The following is a 19521-nucleotide window of genomic DNA, read 5'->3' as shown; positions in this document are numbered from 1 at the left end:
AATTGTGTCATTATTTTTCTTTTGATCTCTAGATCAATATTTTTTGAGAATATTTGATTTACATGGAACATTTGAGCGGTGAAAAATGGATAACATTAGGATAAAATTAATAATGATTAATTAGATGGCAAAACTTGGTCAATTTCATGTGAAGTTCTGTGTGTAACTAGCACAAGTAATGAAACATATTATGATGAAAGTTGATTTTCAAAAATAATTTTTAAAATTAATTTGATTGAGGTGTAATCAGTAATGGAGAGAGATTCTCTCCAATGGGAGAAGAGTTTAATCCGTACTCTCCCAAGAAGAAATTGTAATACCATTCTTGAATTGTGGGACAAGAAGAAACTTTAAAGATGTACCCCAAAAAATTTGCTAGCTAGTAAATTGGATTACCCATTTATTAGTTCGTGTGTGGAAAGAAATTAAGAAACTTAAAAGAAAAATTACGTTAAAACACACAATAACCAAAGTAAATTAAGCTAGTAAAAGAAATTTGAACAACCAAGAACACTACAACTTCTACGTGGAAAACCCGTCTATTGATTTTGATTTTTGAGGGGTAAAAAACCATGGCAGGAACTATCTCCCTTTCTTAACTGGGGAGTTAATTAGGTAGTTTTTACAAGGCAAAAGTTGTCGAATTCATGACAGTCTTCTCCAAATCTTCAAGTGCAACTTCTTTCTCCTCTTCTTTTTCTTCAAAAATTTTCAAGAAATTAATCAGGGCCGCTATTCTCAGCCGTGACAACATGTAGAACAGCTTCAAGCATCTGAACCGAGCAGGACAAATTTATGGGCTGCAAAGATAACTTGTTCTCTTCTTGGCACTGACGTAGTAGAGAAGAAAGGTAGGAAAGAGGTATCACATACACAGGAATGAATCCATAGGGAAGGGAACTGTTTTGGTCTCTAGACTCTCTACTATTTCTAAATTTTGCAGATTCTGAAATTAACTCAAATTGATATCTTTCCTGATCAGGAAGGCAGAGTTTTTGTAATGCAAATTGTAACGCTTTGTGGATAGATTTCTCTGTCTCCGTCTCTCTGGCAGTCTTTTCAGGCCAAATTGACTGTGGCCATATTCTGGCCTTCTGGCCTCATCGTAACATAGTGTAAGCGTCAATCTGTCTGTAGTTAGCAAATATGTTGTTTGTCGATAGATCTTTCCCAAACTATGGAAGTCGGTTGCTGTCATTTGGGACTTTAGCCGTGAGTCGCTGTATGCATTTGTTTACTGACGTCTGGGTTAATTCTCTTGATCCGTTAATCTTCTGAAAGAATTTATATTCTTGCTCCTTTTTGATTCTCTTATCAAGCTGATTTATTTCCATCAATTCAGTAGCTTGGAATAATTTGATTCCCAGGCCCTCCGCATTCGGGGGCGGTGCCGTGAGTCAGTAGCTTCTTTATGAACGTGTGCTGGTGGAGACCACGATTTGGATGTATGACTAGGCATTCGAAGATATTGCATTATCTTGTCTGATAACTGGAGCCCAGGTCTGGGCACGCCTAAGAATACTTTTGTACCCAACTTGTAGTGTTTCAACTTTGAACTGACGTCTATAGATTCAATTATTTCGAGGCAATGGTACCCACAAGCCGTGTGGTCCTGAATTATCTCAAGTCTTTTCTTTTCTTGGTGCAGTACTTTTTTATTAGTTTTTCAACTTGTTAGGAAATTTCGTTTTGGAAAAAGATGAAATGGAAGATAAGTAATGGATTCCCTGCTTTGTAACGCTAGCTGTTGTATGTTGACCATCTTTGCCTGCAAAAAAATACAGTTCAACTATTCAACTTCAACCAAGATGGCTGAAGCTGCACTCAGTTGTGTTAGTGTAAATCTTGAATAAGATACTTCCCCTTGCTGCCGACGAGATCAGCCGGTCATGGGGTGTAAATCTTGAATGTTGTGTTATTATATTCACATAGAATGCTAATTTCGATTATTTAAAATTAAGTACAGGCAGCCATAATATAAAAAGCACGAAAACGTACCACGCCATGTACCATTTTTATATCCCAATAAACAATTGGTATGAATTAATGTCTTTGAATCCCAACTAACCATAATATAAATCCACATAATTTTCAACATTATAAAACTTTTAATTCCATTTTGCTGCATACACAAACTCATTCAAATCCAGAACGTTATATACTTTTGAAAATCCATTTTTCTTGATGCATAAATTACATTCAAAGCAACACATATATATTCAATCTGAAGTGGGAAGTAACAGATAATTTCTACTACCTCTTCCTAGGCACATTAGTTACTTGCTAGCAATGCTAACTTGTACTGACAACAATATAGAGTATGTTTCTTGCGGTAATTGTGGCTTCTTAGAGCATTACTATGGGAGTTGAGGCCAATCCAACCAATAGAAAGGCCAGAAAAATGCATGAATGTGAACATGATCTTGGAGATGCAGCAAGAGATCGATGATACAATAATGATGCCTGTAACCAATACAACGTTAGCAACCTCAGATTCAGTGCTTGTTACTGCCAATGGCCAGTCATGATCTGTTGGTGTTCCAAGTTCACAAACATAGGTAATAGATTTTTAAGCAACTTCAGAAATGGAAATTGGTCAAGTTGCAATTGTTTTTGTTTTTATGAGTTTGAGATCTGACAATTTTGCTTTCATGGCAATTTTGGTATCAAACTAGTTGAACTGTGATCCATAAGCTAATCTGGTTCATTTACCAGTATGAATTTCAAACTATTGTTAGAGTGCACGTACTCATCATCTTGTCAACTTGCTATATGCCTTTTAGAAAAATTGGACATTTTTTTTAATGCTTGTCTGATAATGAGAATGGAATTTCTTTTCTATTAGAATTATTTAAAGTGAGGGATTGGAATCTTAACTAATTTGTTTATAATGAGAATGGGATTTATATTAAGTTATATTTACGATTTTAAAGAGCAACAAATCATTGACTCGTCGGGCCAGGCCTTCCTCGTAAAAGCAATGAGAAAGAATAATGCAATCTAGAGGTTGAAATTTCATCTATTGACCATTATGAGCATCTAGAGGTTGAAATTTAGTTTTCACACCCTTTCTCGAGGAATCTTTTACTCATCCCTTCTTTAAGTTAGTTAACACATTTGCATCCGACACTTTTATACTATTCTAATTAAATTGTTATTAAATATAAAGAGCCAGGGAGGAAAAAAATGTACGGCCAGAAGATAATGGCAATTCTTTCGCCGGAGACTACATGCTGCTACTTTGCTTTGTTCAAGAAACAATCAAAGGCTTTTTTTTTCCTTTTCTTTTTAATGTTTTTAATACTTCTCTCCAGCGTTGGGCAATGAATTATGAGAACATTTTGTCACATGTGCAAAGATGATTGAAAATGCATTACAAGTGTAGCCACTTTACCCAAAAAACAAAAGGTTGCCCCGAAGGCAAAAGGTTGGTTTGGTCCTACCTCAATTAACGTCTATAGATTCAATTATTTCGGGGCAATGGTGCCCACAAGCCGTGTGGTCCTGAATTATCTCAAGTCTTTTCTTGGTGCAGTACTTTTTTATTAGTTTTCCAACTTGGTAGGAAATTTCGTTTTGAAAAAATATGAAATGGAAGATAAGTAATGGATTCCCTGCTTTGTAACGCTAGCTGTTGAATGTTGCTCATCTCTGCCTGCAAAAAATATATAGTCCAACTATTCAACTTCAAACAACGCATTTTACCTTCATCTGTTAAAGAGTTTCCCTTGAAGATGGCTGACACCGTGCTTAGTGTGATCTTGGATAAGATACTTCCACTTGCTGCCGCCGAGATCAGCCGGGCATGGGGTGTAGAGAAAGACCTTCAGAAGCTTGCCGACAGTGTACGGAAGATGGAAGCTTTGATTTTTGATGCTGAATGCAAGCAATCAACAACCAAAACCGCGCAGCTCTGGCTGAAAACGCTCCGGTCCATAGCACGTGATGCTGAGATCGTGTTGGATGACTTCGGATATGAAGTTCTGCGGCAGAAGGTTAAGAATCGGAAGCGCGACAAGGTACGCAACTTCTTTTCTTCCTCAAATCCTATTTCCTTTCGTCTAGGGATGGCTGACAAGATCAAGGAAGTTATGGCATCTCTGGAGGAAGCTTACAAAGAAGCAAAACAGATGGGGCTTCATCCAGCTCAACTACCCATGGCATCTACTGATCACAAAGTGGATCGGTCGACTGATCCTTTTGTGTACGAGTCAGAAACGGTGGGAAGGGAGGCTGACGTATCTGAAGTTGTGAGCAGGTTAATTAGCTCAGACTGTAAGAAGGATTTACCCGTCATCTCAATAGTTGGGATGGGTGGCCAGGGTAAAACAACCCTCGCACAGCTGGTGCTGAAAAATGAGTGTGTAGTGAAGCACTTTGATAAAATAATATGGGTTTGTGTGTCTGATGATTTCAAAGTGGAAAGGCTGTTGAATAAGATGCTACCTTCCCCTGAGGCAAAAAGTGCTGACACGACAAACACGGAAGCATTGGTGAGGAAGCTTCAAGAAAATCTGAAAGGAAAAAGTTACTTGCTTGTCCTTGATGATATTTGGAATGATGATCCACTGAAATGGGATGGCATGAGGAGACGTTTGTTGGCAATTGGAGGTGCTCCAGGAAGCAAAATATTGGCTACCACACGTAGCGATGAGGTAGCCTCAGCAATGCAAACATCTGGCTTGCATCGTCTAGGCATCCTCTCAGAAGATCATAGCTGGATGTTGTTTGAAAAACTAGCATTTGCAGACGGTGGTGCAATAAAGACTCAAAATCTGGTGGACATTGGCAGAAGGATACTGAAAAAGTGCGGCGGCGTGCCATTAGCGATCAAAGTGATCGGGGTTTTGTTGTATTCCAAAAAGGATGCCTCGGAATGGTCGAAGCTCGAGAGGAGTGAAATATGGAACGAGTCGACCAATATTGGAAAACGAGTCATGTCTGCCCTGAAGCTGAGTTACGAGAACTTACCTTCATGGTCAGTGAAACAATGCTTCGCAAGTAGTTCCATCTTCCCGAAGGACGCTGTCATGCAAAAACAAAGGTTGATACAGATTTGGATGGCCCAGGGATTGATAAATGATGCCAAGGTAGGAGGAGGTCATTTGCAAATGGAGGATATAGGCAGTGAGTATTTCAACGTATTGCTTCGGAGTTCTTTGTTGCAAGCTGGTTATAAGAATTCCATTAACGGAATTGTGAGCTGCCGGATGCACGACCTTGTGCATGATCTTTCACTGCAAGTGTCAAATAATTGTTTCTTAAATACAGAGGGTGGCATGGAAGTCCGTCATGAAAATGAAGTTATGCATTTGACCATCATTGGGAGTCAAGGGAAGGTGTTAAAGAATATCGAAGGGATTCTTCCAAATTTGCAAACGCTTTATTATCGTGGGGGTGATGGTATTATGCTCGAAGACATCTTGGAAAGGTCTAAATACCTTTCTGTGTTAATAGTAGACTACTGGCATATGACTCATCTCCCGAATGCAGTGGGTGATATGAAACACTTAAGACATCTTGATATCAGTGGAACTCGTATCACCGCTCTGCCAGATTCGGTCACAAAGCTCTACAATTTGATGACCTTGAAAGTACATTACTTGAAAGAGATACCTAAGAAGTTTGGCAATTTAGTTAACTTAAGGCATCTCGAGTTTTTCGAGCTTGGTTTCGTTGGGTTCAGATGTTTGTTCCCTGGAATCGGGCAGCTGGCTAATCTTCGGACGTTGCCGTACTTCAGGGTAAGTCAAGACAAGGGATGTCAACTTGAGGAGTTGGAACACTTGCGCAACCTCCGAGGCGAGTTAAGAATTTCTGGACTTGAAAATGTGAGCAGCTTTGAATCCGCAGCAAAAGCAAAGTTGTCCGAAAAATCAGGCATTCAAAGTTTAGAACTTTCATGGTGTGGCACGAAAGAAGGTTGCGACGACAACAATATCAACAGTGTCATGGATGGTCTCCAACCTCACCCACACTTGAAAAGTTTAGCCATTGAGGGTTTCGAAGGTTCAAGGTTGCCGTCGTGGATGGTGGCAAAGGATGGCTTGATGGTACTCCTTCGGAATCTGGTACAGCTCACGTTGGGAGGATTGGGTAAGTGTGAACAAGTACCACCACTAGGGGACTTGCCTTGTCTCGAGTACTTAGTGATAGTCTCCTTACACAATGTGAAGCGCATTGGGGCTGAATTCTATGGTCTCGATATTAATGCAAGGAGCAGCGCTTCTTGTAGTAGCATCACCAGTAGCAGAGAGGTGAAAGCAGTCACTCTGTTTCCGAAACTGTCGCATTTTGAGCTGCTGGACATGGGAAGTCTAGAGGAGTGGTCAGATGCAATGGTTCCCTCGGATTCTTCTTCATCAATTAAGGTATTTCCTAATCTCCGGTACTTGCGAATCTATAGGCTTCCCAAGTTGGCTGTTTTACCAGATATGGAGAACTTGACGTCTCTTGAGGAGTTAAGGATGGAGAAATGCGGAAGTTTGACTTGTATAAGGAATTTGAATAGCCTTACATCTCTCGAATCCTTATATTTAGATGACTTACCTGCTCTTGAATCCTTATGCTTGGAGAGCTTGACATCTCTTGCGGAGTTAAGGATATTGCAATGCGGAAGTTTGGCTTGTATAAAGAATTTGAATAGCCTCACATCTCTTAAATCCTTATATTTAGGTGACTGCCCTGCTCTTGAATGCTTATGCTTGGAGAGCTTGACGTCTCTTGCGAGGTTGGGAATACGGAGATGCGGAAGTTTGGCTTGTATAAGGAATTTGAATAGCCTCACATCTCTTGAATCCTTGGATTTAGATGACTGCCCTGCTTTATTAGATGCTTCTCTAGATATGTTAAACCCCCAATCCCTACGTGATCTAAGAATCTCAAGATGTGATCAGTTGAATCCTTGGTTGAGTAATAATCTTGAGAAGTTCCCGTCGCTCGAGCGGTTGGATATCCGCTCTCATGACCCTGGTTCTTGGCCAATTACGGTTCTCCACCATCAGGCCAACCTCAGATCGTTGACTCTCGGTGGCTTCTCTGACAACCTTGATAATTTCCCGTGGCCACACTCCATCACCAATCTCGTCTCTCTGGAGCGTCTTGTATTGCATGGATGGCCAAAAATCACGGCTCTCCCACACCAAATTCAGCATCTCTCTACCTTGACATCTCTATGGATATGGACGTTTGAGGGGTTGGAAGTTCTTCCAGAGTGGATGGATAGCCTTCGGAATCTTCGAGATTTGTGGATTGGTGATTGCTCTAACCTCAGACAGTTGCCCTCCGCAGAAGCAATACGACACCTCACCAATTTAAATCGTCTAAGTATCACCAGCTGTCCTCTTTTAGCAGAGAGATGCACCAAAGGAAGTGGCGCAGAGTGGCCCAAGATTGCACGCATTCCCCATGTTTATATCGATGGAAGAACAGTGGAAACAAACCCCCTGTAACTGTAAGTAGTTAATGCTTCCAATGTTCTGTTTTAATCTCTGCTTATTCGGTTTGTTTAGAATTCTATTAGTACTTTTTTTTTTCTTATATATAATCCCCGGAAGGAAAAAGGAAATTAAAAACGCTACTGCTTCCTTTTAAATTGCCATATCCTTCAATTGCTCTTTACATTTTCTTTTCCGTAGATTCTTTCGTCCTCCTCCTCCTTATCAGTCATTCCTTTTGTTTTTTAAAGGGTCAGAATCAAGGCAACTCATCCATCGTCACAAAAAAAGCAGTTTTCTCAAACTGCCTTATTATTGATTCCAGTATTCTCTCCTTTGAGGTGCATCTTCTCTGTTTTTGTTTCAAGCTGTAACTTAAAAGACGGATTAAAGTATTGATAGACATTTTCCTTTTTAAATAAAAAAGATTCATTATATTGTCTGAAAGACTTCAATGCACCAGGGATTGTTTTGTCTGAAAGACTCTGAAAATTTACATCTTTTTTTTTTTGGATGAATACTACTATCGAATTGCTAGAACAGACATGCGCATGTATTTTAAAAGAAAAATTACAAATTGACTTTTGTTCTCTTTTATGTAATCAAACTTCGTGGCATTTTCGGGCCAATAAAATCTAACGGCTCTGACCTGCACCTTTATGAACGACTCATATAATTTAGCTGCGGTCACTTTTAATAGCTTGATTTTGGTTGTGGCATTTAATAATGGCTTGCTAAGCTAATTCTTGCACGTTCTACTATTTTCCTTTTTTCCTGATTCAGCAAATGACTGCCTATCTATTTCTTGAGCTCGTGTCTGTTATGCTGCAGGGACAACAACCATGAACGACCAAACTATTTCCAGGAGCTGAGACCACGTTCAAATGTTTGGGGGATTTTGATGAATCCTGTTCTAACTAACTATTGTGTTTGGATTACATTTTTTTGAATTTTTTTGTAGAAAAATTACTATAGCGATTTGATGTATGTGAAGTAAAAAAATAACAGGAAAATGTGTTCACGAGAAAACGTTGTAATTTTTTCAATGAAAAATGACTGTCCAAACACCCCTTATAATGTTGAAGAGCATATAAAGGGATTGTTTGTTAACGAGAAAACGTGTTGTACCTCATAGTGTATTTCTTTATTGCTGTTTCTCAATGTCCAACTCTATTGTAATGTGAAACTTAAGGTTAAGGTGATGTGGGCATATTGTACCTTATGATCAACCAAAAAATATTCGTATATATTTTTCTTTCATACAAATTAGCCCATATCTTTCCAACAAAAAAAAAAAAAGTTAGCCCATAGAGGCAATTAAAGTTGGTTGAGCCAAGGTTTGATGTGGGCTTATCATGCTTTTATAACCAACAAAAATACTTTGCCAAATTAGTTTTATTTTTTTTCTTTTAGACAAATACCGGCCCGTATGGATGAAAAGTATGAAGACAGATTTGCCATTTACGGGCTGCAAATATAACTTGTTTCTTCTTGAAACTGATGCAGCAAACTCTAATTAAACACTAGGGAAGAAAAGTAGGAAAGCGGTCCGACATATTTCTTGAAAGAAATTAGCTTATCAAATAAATATGAATGCCAGCCAAACTAGCTGACTGGATTGATACATGACTCCATACCCATTGGTTATTTAGCAATTTGGTTTAATTGTTTTGAACCCGTGATTTCAATTTAAATGCTCCTGGATCCAATACAAATGGCATCAAAACAGATTTTGCATAGTTTTTGCGTGGGTTGAGTCTTGGCCAATATGTTATTTCTAGGTCCATGGACTACTTAATAACTTGAGTTAATCATTTTGAATCTATAGTTTTAACTCAAAAGTTTTTTGACCAGAATTTAGATTAATCATTTTAAATTTGCGGTTTCAACTCAACAGTTCCTCAGGTTAGCTCTTGAGCCTAGGGCGTTACTTTTAATTCAAATCGATTCTTTTAATTTTTGTAACTTTTGTTGTAAATTCATACAATTACAGGTTGAATGTAAATCCGAATTTGACAATTCATACAAAAAGTTAATGATTATATCAAACTATACAAACTACGCCAAATATAATAAGAATTACACGAACCAGTTTGAATTGGACAAAACTTAATTTATTAGGTCTCTGGTCATCCCATTTTTTATACAACTATGAATTAAGTAGTTGAAATGGTGTTTTGGATACCCAACCTGGGGTGAGCTCTGCATAGCTCAAGGGGAATTAATCTGGGTGATTTCAAGATACCCTCTGGATGGAAAAAAAAAAAAAAAAAAAAAGAGGAAACGGTCGTTTTGGACATTGCTGCAATTGTTGTGTTATAGTACCAAGAATTACTTAAAAGGTGCAAAATTGGTACGGCAAAAATCTATGGTTCATAATAATGAATTGCAAATGTGGCTAATGCAGCACATTACTAAAAGACCAATATGCAAAAGGCAACTGAGTTACCGAGTCAGTCAACCAAATGGCGGGTCCAAGGCACCAATGTTTCCCCAACCTATATAAACCCCATACCCCGCCTATTTTCAGCACCAAAGCCACCAGCGCCAACTTTGGTAGTTTCCCTGATTTTGCCCCTCAATTTTCGCGGGAACCCCAAACGATGTATAAGTACAACCCCATATCGATAAACATATTAAAACTGAGTCATTTAAAAAAATATTAACAAAAGAAAAACCACGTCCGATTCTTGATTCCATACGTTCCCATTTTGGCAACAATATCATACAAAATCTTCAAACCCGTTTTATATTCTCCCCAGATCCGAATTTTTGTGTAATTTTCTTGAACATTTTTAAACGATAATATCATACTTTCTTTTTTGCACTGTACATTTTCATTAAGGGTTCTTCTGATAATGGCTGGCCGTTACGATTCCAATCCGTTTGCTGAAGAAGAAGTGAACCCTTTTGCGGTAAATTCCCATTCTTCTTCTCCTTCGTCTTTTAACAATTTTAGAGGAGTATTTTTTAAATGTCTCAAATGTTCGAAAGTGTGTGTGTGCATTCAGTGTTTTTTTTTTGTAATGCATGCTCTTGTTGTCTTGTCAAAACTTGTTATATGCTTTGATGAAGAATCGAAAAGTTTGATGGTTTTCTGATAATAAGATTGAAAGCTTTTCTTGTTTTGTCTGCTAGAATTATTTGCTGATGATGATATTGAGCGTAGCCCCAGTTCCACCCCCCACGTCGACGACGGTCTTCAGTCCCTCAAACCCTCTGTCAACTTCCAAAATCTTCTTCATGGTAATGGTGGAGTGATTAGACATTCCCTGGTTAAACACCTTGTTGAATCTGGGATCGGTTCCGTGATATTCGAATGCAGTCATTCCGTAGGCCTTGTTGAAAGGGATTCCTCCGTCAAGAACCGCATCCTTTAAGTGATACCTGCCGCAGGTAAAATAATTAAAGCAGCAAGCCACTAAATTAAGTGCTCAAATTACAAGTTTATAAAGGATCAATTAGTTGAGTTTTGAGCTGATTGGAGCGGAGCTAGCAGCATTAATTGATAATCTCAAAGCATTTTTTTAATTTTTCTTTTTAAAAAGATGCCTTTTATTATTATTATTATTTGTTTTGTTTTGTGGGGAGGGAGCTGATTGTACTCGTAGGCAAAGGTCACACAGAGTACGTATTTTCTCGTTAGGTAATCAGGGAATTAGTGCCAAAATGGACACCTTGAGTAAGGAGTGCGCAATTATATCATATGCATCAGCCATAGATAATCAAATTCTGAGCAAATAATTATATCATATGCCTCAGCCATTGTGTTGAAATTTTAGATACCGATCGACTACAGATGAAATATATTCCAGTGCAGTCAAGGAAATTCTTAATACACCGATGAGGTTCCCCATTTCTTTTATGTTTATGGTTATTTCTTTTATGCAACTTAGCATCCTGTTTTCCCATTTCTTGCCCTTCTTGTTGATCAGTGGAAACACCCTTTTTTTTGGCTGGGAAGATATCATTGGATCAAGATCCCATCGCCAATTCTTCAAATAGGATTGATAGAATTAGTGCCCTTCTCCTTTGCCAAATTTTGTCATTTCTCCCCATGAAAGAAGCCGCAGCCACCTCAATTTTATCTCCTGGATGGCGATACCTTCTCACTTCTATTCCAGTTATTAATCTCGTATTTAATGACACTTCAGACGAATTAGATCCTATTCAACGTGAAAATTCTCATCTGAAGTTCTCTAGATATATTGATTTTTGTATTAACTTGATACGGCAACGTAACACAGCTCCCATAAGAAAATTTGGGCTCACAATCTTCCCACCGTGGCTATGTGAACGGTTTCAGTTGCAAATGGACTCCTTGATATCTGCTTTACCGTTGTGCAATGTTCAAGAACTTGAGATTTTTCTGTTTGAAAATGATGCTGAGCGATCAAATCTATTGGGAATATTTACATGCAAAACACTAGTTGTTCTGAAAATGGATAGACAAGTTGATTTGGATATACCCAATTCGGTTGCTTTACCAGATTTGAAGGTGCTGCGCCTGGAATGTTTGTCAATGGTAGGCAAAGATTCTCTTGATATGCTTATTCGAGGTTGCCCTTTGCTAGAAGAGCTATATTTAGATATTGTGGAATCTCCGACCTATTTGAGTCATGAGTTAGCTGTCTTGGAAATATTTAGATACAAAACACTAGTTTCTTTGAGACTGGGCTGGCAAATTAGTCTGTTTGCTTAGTTATTCATCAGTCTCGTAAGTAAGTCCTGAAGAAGATATGTGGATGATGCAATTAGGATTGCCAAGTGCAGATCACCATTGCTCGTTCAAGGAGAACTCAACTGAATTGCTATTATAGGAGCAAAAACTGTAGTCATAGGCTCATATCTTCACACACACTGATTGGTCCAAAATCCAAATACAGCATAGCATGTAAACTGATTGATACAGCACCCGCGTCTACAAATGAGTATTGTTCATCCACGAGTCCTTCAACTTTTGTGGGGTATTTTCCACTATGTAATATAAGCCACAGAAAATTCTCATTATTTGTAGCAGCATCTCCCTGATGTGCCCTTCTCCTGCAATTTTTCTGATGATTGCTGGGGATTCCACTCCCATCCAACAGACATCCTTTCACTGATGATCGAGGTAACGCAGAATGGACCAGACCGTGCTGTAGTTTAGACCCAAAATTAAAGTAGAATAGAATGGACCTCTCTTCAGTAAACTTACCTCTGCCCTTCTCCAATGCTCTCATACCACTGCAAGTAATCAAAATGCTACCGCTTCGTGACATGTGTACAAAAGTTGAATTTCAAATTCAAATTTTGCATAATTGTCATTAATCCGACACTGTCAATGAAGAAAAAATTAATTTAAAAAATAATCTAGCAAGGAGATTCGCAAATTGTTCCAAACATATTTAAACTAAAAACCAATAACAACGATAAAGAATACCAAGAGTACCAATTAGACTAGGCCAAAGGAGAAACAAAGGTGAAAAAGCAAATAAAAGAATAATAACAAATTAAAAGTATGTGATACTTTTTGGGCTCCTAAAATCGGAATCATGTGGTGGTCAGGTGATGTTTTAAGATTAAAAATCTCCCAAAATAGTTTTTAAAATTAAAATAGTGCGATTTGTATATATGATTGACAAATTTACATAAATTTGGAAGTGAGAAATTAAATAAATACAAATGCAATAAGTGAGGGACTATTCCCATCATTTCTCTAGATAAATTACAGATGTTGAAATTGCAGATTTTGGTTAGAAGCATGGCGCCTAGTTTGTATCCATTATAGCACTCTTACCAACCAAATAGTTTGTTTTGCGCCCATTCTAGAAACCAACCAAATAGTTACTTCTGGACTTTTAATTGGGTAAGTTACTAATAATCTTCTAAAAAATTTGTGTATTGTCACATGATCCCTTAATGTTTTAAAATATCTTTATAATCACTCTATAAATTTGTGTAGAGTGAAAAGTGGATAAAGAGTACCTTCAGTTATAGCAATTGATTCAAAAAAACTATAAAGGTAATGCGGTAATGTGCGAAACCACAAGAGAGTCAAAAAATATTTAACTAGATCCTTTCAAATTAAATCCACCATGAAAGAATAGGGTCGGACAAGTTGCCTGGACTTAAAATTATGATTTGTTTCCACAAACCAAGGTTTTGTTCAAGCTTTAATTAAAACTTGTGAGTTACGACGACCATATATCATGTATTATATTCATATAGAATACTAATTTCGATTATTTAAAATTAAGTACAGGCAGCCATAATATAAAAGTACGATAACGTGCCGTGCCATGTACCATTTTTATATCCCAATAAACAATTGGTATGAATTAATGTCTTTGAATCCCAACTAACCATGATATAAATCCACAGAATTTTCAACATTATTAAACTTTTAATTCCATTTTGCTGCATACACAAACTCATTCAAAGCCAGAACGTTATATACTTTTGAAAATCCATTTTTCTTGATGCATAAATTACATTCAAAGCAACACATATATATTCAATCTGAAGTGGGAAGTAACATATAATTTCTACTACCTCTTCCTAGGCACATTAGTTACTTGCTAGCAATACTACTTCTGCTGACGATAATATGTATTTCTTGCAGTATTTGTGCCTTCTTAGAGCATTACTATGGGAGTTGAGGCCAATCCAACCAATAGAAAAGCCAGAAAAATGCTTGAATGTGAACATGATCATGGAGATGCAACAAGAGATGATACAATAATGATGCCTGTAACCAATACAACGTTAGCAACCTCAGATTCAGTGCTTGACACTTCAGCTCTGCATGTTATCAGAACTTCCATTTTGACCAATATTCAAGAAAAGCACCTCTCTTACTCCAATTCCGCGTTTATCCTGACCTTCTTGTTGCCATTTACTACAGGTGCTCTCCCAATATTCTTGCAAGAGAGGATAATTTTGATGAGAGAGACCTCAAGCAGATCCTACAGAATATCTTCATATGTTATAGCAAAGAGGGGAATATCTCCCAATGGATTCAAAGAGTACATCAGTGAAGCTGAAGCAGTGAAGGATAAGTGCCTATGGTTCAATTGGCATTCTAAGAGTTCCCCCCCTGCTGTACCTAGCTAGCAAGGTTTGGTTTTTGGGTGATTTTGCAGGCTTGATGTAGATGATTTGTTCAGTGTGAATTGCTAAGCACTTGAATGTATTTAGTGAGCTTTTTGGCCTCGTACAATAAAATTCCTATGAGGTCACTGGTACCTCTGTATTCTTCACTTTGTGGCAGTCACTGTAAAGGTTCTCCTTTCTCTCCCTTTTCTTCTTTCTTTTTCTTGGTTGTCCCGTTGCTGTATTGGCTGTAGCTGACTACCCCTAGGTACAAGACATTTCTCTCAACTAAGGTTTTCCGTGTAAAGATCACATTCACTGAGCTGAGTTGGATTGTATTATTGGATTGTAAAGATCTCTTATAATTTTGTTGCATTCCTTTGGCAACTATCTCCTCTTTACTACTCCACTTCACTGGCTAGTTGGACTGAGACGCAAAATCGATGGATTCCTTTATTTCTGTCTGGTGGCTTGGATGGTTCTCTCAAAGGGAAATTCTTTTGCAGCTGCATTCATATCAGGAATGTCTTTGATTGCAGGCATCATGGGTGCGTTCTTCTTTTTTCTCGGGGTACTTCATATCTAACAAAGAAATACCCAAGTATTGGCTCTTCATGCACTACTTGAGGTTGATGAAGTATCCTCTTGAATGCTTTGTACTAAATGAGTTTGGAGGATACAGAGGCCGAGGGAAATGTGTAGAAGGTGTTGAAGCGGGATGTTTGATGCATGGTGATGCATTCTTGAGAAATCTAGGCATAGAAGAGTCACAAAAATAAAGTAACTTAGTTGTGATGTTGGCTTTCATCGTGGGCTACAGACTTCGCTGTTATCTGACTCTTTGGTGTAGATCTTGCAGGACCAGAAGTTAGAAGCAACTAATGATACCCATTGCTGATAAATTTCCAGGGTGACCCTTTGTATATGAAAAACATGAGGAGCAGAGAGTGTTCATATCTTGATAATTGATTGTTGACAAATAAAATGAACAATTTCCACAGTCGGTTAAATGTCAACTTACAGCGCATGACTAGTTGGTTATGAATCTTCTTGCAGAGCACATTAGGTCTACCTTGGAATTTGGAAGAAGACTCAGATTTCCTCCAATACGGCTACCTTTCAATAGAAAATGCTGCAGCTGTGGGAAAAGAAGTTGCAAGCTTTGAGGGCAACTGAGACCACGTGCACTTTTCTTGGTCAGCTCTCTTGGCGTTCCTGATGGTTCGTTGAGCCCGATTGCTTTCAATTGGATTGAAGCAAACTCCTGGCCCTATATTCAACACTAGCTTCTTGTATGTGATAATATTTGCATGTGCTGAAGAGAAATTGGAACATCTCTATTTTGTACTATAGCATTGCAGCACCTACTTGTAACTTATGTGGAAGATCTAAACATTCCCCAACTCTATTTGGTGGATTTTAGACATTATTAGTAGCATTGATTAATTCCATATTCCCGTCCAACTCTGTTTCGGAAATGTGGTTAACTCTGCATGCTTTCTGGCATTTCATCATTTTAATACATTAAAATTTAGTATTTTTTATCATTTGTAGGAATTGAAAAGGAGGGAAGATGCTGTAGCTCGAGGTACTTCTCATCATTCATATTTTTCTTCTTTAGCAGCAGAATGATTGATTTATTCTGTACCAGACAGCAAGCATTTGACAATGTCTAAATTTGCTTTTGGCAGCCGGAGTGGTTATAGAAGAAAAGAACTGGCCACCATTTTTTCCTATTATTCATCATGACATTGCAAATGAAATTCCTATCCATCTTCAGAAATTGCAATATGTTGCATTTACAACATTCCTGGGTATGTCCACAGGGTCCAAATTTTTGGCTTTTCACTCATGCCTTCTTCTGATTCAAACCTCTGGGATTGCTCCTCCTATATTAGGATTTTATGTTTTTATTTCCAAATGTTGTATTCTATACTTGTCGCACTTATAGCTCTGCTTTTGATAGATTATTTCACTATTATATCTGCAGTTTTAGACCATATAGGTATGCTCATATTGTAATTTTGTAGTGGTGTTCTTAGAAAGCTCAGCAGGGTTCTCTGAATATTGAGTAAATTTCTGTGCATTTTGTTGGTCACCAACATCAGAATTAAAGACTTCGATGCTCAAGATCCGTTTGGATGCTGGAAAACTGACATACAGACCTCTCCACCCAGGCTCCCCAAGATGCAGAAAATTATACTTTCTCGCTTAATTGTTGAAAATTCTTAAAGAAGTCATTGAGAATATAAAGGTGCCCCCGCCCCTCAAATATTCATTAAAAATTTTGTAGCATGCTAGACAAAAATATTATGGCCCCCAAAAGTAAATCTTCTATCCCCATCTATGCAAATAACTGAACTGTAAAATTGTTGTGGTTCTGTTTACTTGGAAATTAGTTTGTCCTCAAGCCATTGCTTATTGGGCAGTATAATAATTATCCAGCTAGAATGTTAAGGTTTTATATAAGTCATTAGTAGGATATACTTCAAAGGGAATACCAACTGTAGATGTCTCTCAGATGATATTTTACCTTAGTGAATAGCCTCTTTAAATTTGCTTGGATATTCATCTTTAGAAATAAAGTTCGCTTTTGCATGTGAAACTTCATAGCTTTGTGTTACCAGTTAGAGGAGTATTGTGATTAACGCGCCAACACTTACAGAAACTTTTTTTTCCCCTTTTTGCATCAATCATCCCCCATTTTCCTCTTGGAGTAAAGGTTACTGCAGTTGTCATGATAGTTTTTGCTCAAGAAAGAGTACGAAATTGAAAGTTGGTCAGGATTTTATTTTTTGCACACTACAAAGTTATTACAGGGTATTGATGATCACTTTTTAATTTGAATAAAGAATACATTTTCTAGATTATTTGTATAAAGATTGTTTAAAGAAATTTGTTCTTTGTCTTATGCCAATTGAATAGCATGATGTGGACGTATTTGTAATAGTTTTTGATGGATAAAATTGTTGGAATTTATCATTTGCAGGTTTGGTTGGCTGTCTTCTATGGAACATCATGGCAGTTACCTTAGCTTGGATCAAAGGCGAAGGTTGGTGCTTAAAAAAAATTTTGCAGCCTCATACCTTAGTAAATCTTTTCAATACTATATCACCTTTCTTACTTTTTATCCTCTTTCTGTATTAGGTCCGACAATCTGGTTTCTTGCTATTATATATTTTATCTCCGGCGTTCCAGGAGCCTATGTGTTGTGGTATCGTCCTCTCTATCGTGCAATGAGGTACTCTGCACTCTTTTTTCTCTAATCTGCACTGCCCAGTGGTTTTTACTCAATGACAGAATCTGGTACAACTGCTTAGTTAGACAATATAATCTTAGCACCACAAACAAGCATTTTCATTTGAAGATTACTGATTAAGTATTGATTTTTTTTCAATTTTTTTTTATGGTTCTATCTTGTCCTCCTTGAGCAAAGTGGTGCATGGATTTGTCAAAATAAAAATATAATAATATTGATTATGTGGTTATAGTAACATGTGTCCTAAATATGGTCCATTATTTTGTCTAAGCTCTTGTAGAGGAGCTGATTTAAACAGATATGCATATTTTGTTTGGTTTTGTATTTAGAAAATGCATGTGCACGGTTTATGTTCTTCTGTGATCAATTTTTTTCTGCTGTCTTTTTATGTTTTTTCCATGTGACATGCTCTACGGAATTTCATTTGTTTGTCTTTGCAGGACAGATAGTGCACTGAAGTTTGGATGGTTTTTCTTGTGTTACGCGGTATGTATCCTCAATTTGACTTCATCTTATGTATTCTACTTTGGCTTTATCTCATATATTCTCATTTTAAGCTTTGTTTTCTTTAAATCAGTTCCACATTGGCTTCTGCATTGTTGCTGCTGTTGCGCCTCCACTTTTTTTTAAGGGGAAATCTCTGACGTAAGTTTCTCATCTTATTTGGTTTGAATTACATTTTTATCATCATTATATTTCATTAGCAAACACATTATTTGGCTGATGGGGGAGTCGGATTAAGATATCTGTGTACGTGATTTGACCAATGGGCAGAAACTGCATAAATTCTTTTCTAGCTATTTTCTTTGTTTATACATGTTGGTTAACAGTTTCTATTCCGCTACTAATGCTCTTGTCTCCTGTTTGCTTTGTGTATACAGTGGAATCTTGCCTGCTATTGAAGTTTTAAGTTCGAATGTGTTGGTGGGGGTATGTATTCTGATTTCATTTGTCTTGAGTGCAGAAAATGGTCATCATATCTGAAGGAAAGAACAATAAAAATCATTATTAGTTGATAGATTTTTGTTCCATGCATTCATCAAATTGAGTTTGCTGTTGTTAGATGCTGAGCTTTGATGAAGTAGAAAGAGCTGACCATCTAGAGAGATTATTTGACGCCTTCTGAGATTTCCGTGCAGATATTTTACTTTATTGGATTTGCCTTTTTCGCAATTGAATCACTGATCAGCATATGGGTCATTCAGGTTAGTTGATTGCTCCTGTTTGCAGCTTCTCTGTGTAGGTTGGTATCATCTGAGGAATTGTTTTGTTGCTTTAATATGAAATACAGCAAGTGTACGAGTATTTCCGAGGAAGTGGCAAAGCTGCGGAGATGAGGAAGGAAGCTGCAAGGTCAACCGTGATGGCAGCATTATGATACTCCTCATGTCTAGGGAGGTCCCTGTGTTTCATGTTTTGCCATTCCAGAATTTTTGACAGAGTTCTGAAAATTTTTTGATCGATATTTGTTCGCATCATCATCGATTGGATGGCTTGTTTTACCGATTCAAATGTAATTTCTTAGATATATTGACACATAGTAGTTGATGCTCAAAATTTAGAGTAGGTGAGGAACAAACATTTCTTAGTACCTGTATTACTGATGCAGTAACTTCTGTTTTTCTGTGTTTCTGTAACTTGGTTCAGTTCTACTACATATCCTCCTGTTTAATGATATATTTTGGAGAGTCTCTATACAGGAAACTTTTTAAAACTGTTTTGACATTACACAAAGGGTAAGGATAGAGAAGA

At 37.5% G+C, this 19521-nt stretch overlaps 3 protein-coding genes and 1 long non-coding RNA gene across 5 annotated transcripts; all 4 read left to right on the top strand.

Annotated features, from left to right (window-relative positions):
• The first annotated feature begins 3386 nt into the window (after positions 1 to 3386).
• On the top strand, positions 3387 to 8554 carry LOC113690402 (putative disease resistance protein RGA3). Of its 2 annotated transcripts, XR_003448434.2 has the most exons (3): positions 3387 to 7453; positions 7688 to 7777; positions 8268 to 8554. XR_003448434.2 is itself a non-coding variant. In XM_027208284.2 (2 exons), the coding sequence occupies exon 1, from the start codon at positions 3639 to 3641 to the stop codon at positions 7449 to 7451; it is 3813 nt and encodes a 1270-aa protein (XP_027064085.1). In that variant the 5' UTR covers positions 3392 to 3638; the 3' UTR covers positions 7452 to 7453; positions 8268 to 8554. The 2 variants fall into 2 exon arrangements, 1 of the variants encoding a protein (XP_027064085.1); XM_027208284.2 differs by lacking the exon at positions 7688 to 7777 and having other exon boundaries at positions 3392 to 7453.
• Positions 8555 to 11493: 2939 nt separating this feature from the next.
• On the top strand, positions 11494 to 12138 carry LOC113689486 (putative F-box/LRR-repeat protein At3g58880). Its single transcript, XM_027207256.2, has one exon. It carries the CDS (start codon positions 11494 to 11496, stop codon positions 12136 to 12138), a length of 645 nt encoding a protein of 214 aa, XP_027063057.2.
• Positions 12139 to 13850: 1712 nt separating this feature from the next.
• Positions 13851 to 14832, top strand: LOC140007758 (uncharacterized). The gene is made up of 2 exons (XR_011815155.1): positions 13851 to 14182; positions 14323 to 14832. It is a non-coding gene; the product is annotated as an uncharacterized lncRNA (long non-coding RNA).
• A 1143-nt stretch (positions 14833 to 15975) lies between these two features.
• On the top strand, positions 15976 to 19436 carry LOC113689485 (secretory carrier-associated membrane protein 1-like). The gene is made up of 9 exons (XM_072050958.1): positions 15976 to 16098; positions 16202 to 16324; positions 17500 to 17562; positions 17658 to 17751; positions 18210 to 18255; positions 18347 to 18414; positions 18651 to 18699; positions 18909 to 18974; positions 19061 to 19436. Exons 3-9 carry the CDS (start codon positions 17529 to 17531, stop codon positions 19145 to 19147), a joined length of 444 nt encoding a protein of 147 aa, XP_071907059.1. The 5' UTR covers positions 15976 to 16098; positions 16202 to 16324; positions 17500 to 17528; the 3' UTR covers positions 19148 to 19436.
• The last annotated feature ends 85 nt before the right edge of the window (positions 19437 to 19521 follow it).

The sequence above is a fragment of the Coffea arabica genome, chromosome 5c (genome assembly GCF_036785885.1).
Source record: "Coffea arabica cultivar ET-39 chromosome 5c, Coffea Arabica ET-39 HiFi, whole genome shotgun sequence".
Lineage (NCBI taxonomy): Eukaryota > Viridiplantae > Streptophyta > Magnoliopsida > Gentianales > Rubiaceae > Coffea > Coffea arabica.
The sequence above is the reverse complement of the archived record's forward strand: the minus strand, read 5'-3'. Positions and strand labels throughout refer to the sequence as shown.

Coding starts and splice junctions, on each gene's coding strand:
- LOC113690402 (XM_027208284.2), top strand. CDS start 3,639: ATGTTGCTCATCTCTGCCTGCAAAAAATATATAGTCCAACTATTCAAC.
- LOC113689486 (XM_027207256.2), top strand. CDS start 11,494: ATGAAAGAAGCCGCAGCCACCTCAATTTTATCTCCTGGATGGCGATAC.
- LOC113689485 (XM_072050958.1), top strand. CDS start 17,529: ATGGCAGTTACCTTAGCTTGGATCAAAGGCGAAG. Junction 17,752..18,209: donor CCTCTCTATCGTGCAATGAG/GTACTCTGCACT, acceptor TTGTCTTTGCAG/GACAGATAGTGCACTGAAGT. Junction 18,975..19,060: donor TCAGCATATGGGTCATTCAG/GTTAGTTGATTG, acceptor TATGAAATACAG/CAAGTGTACGAGTATTTCCG.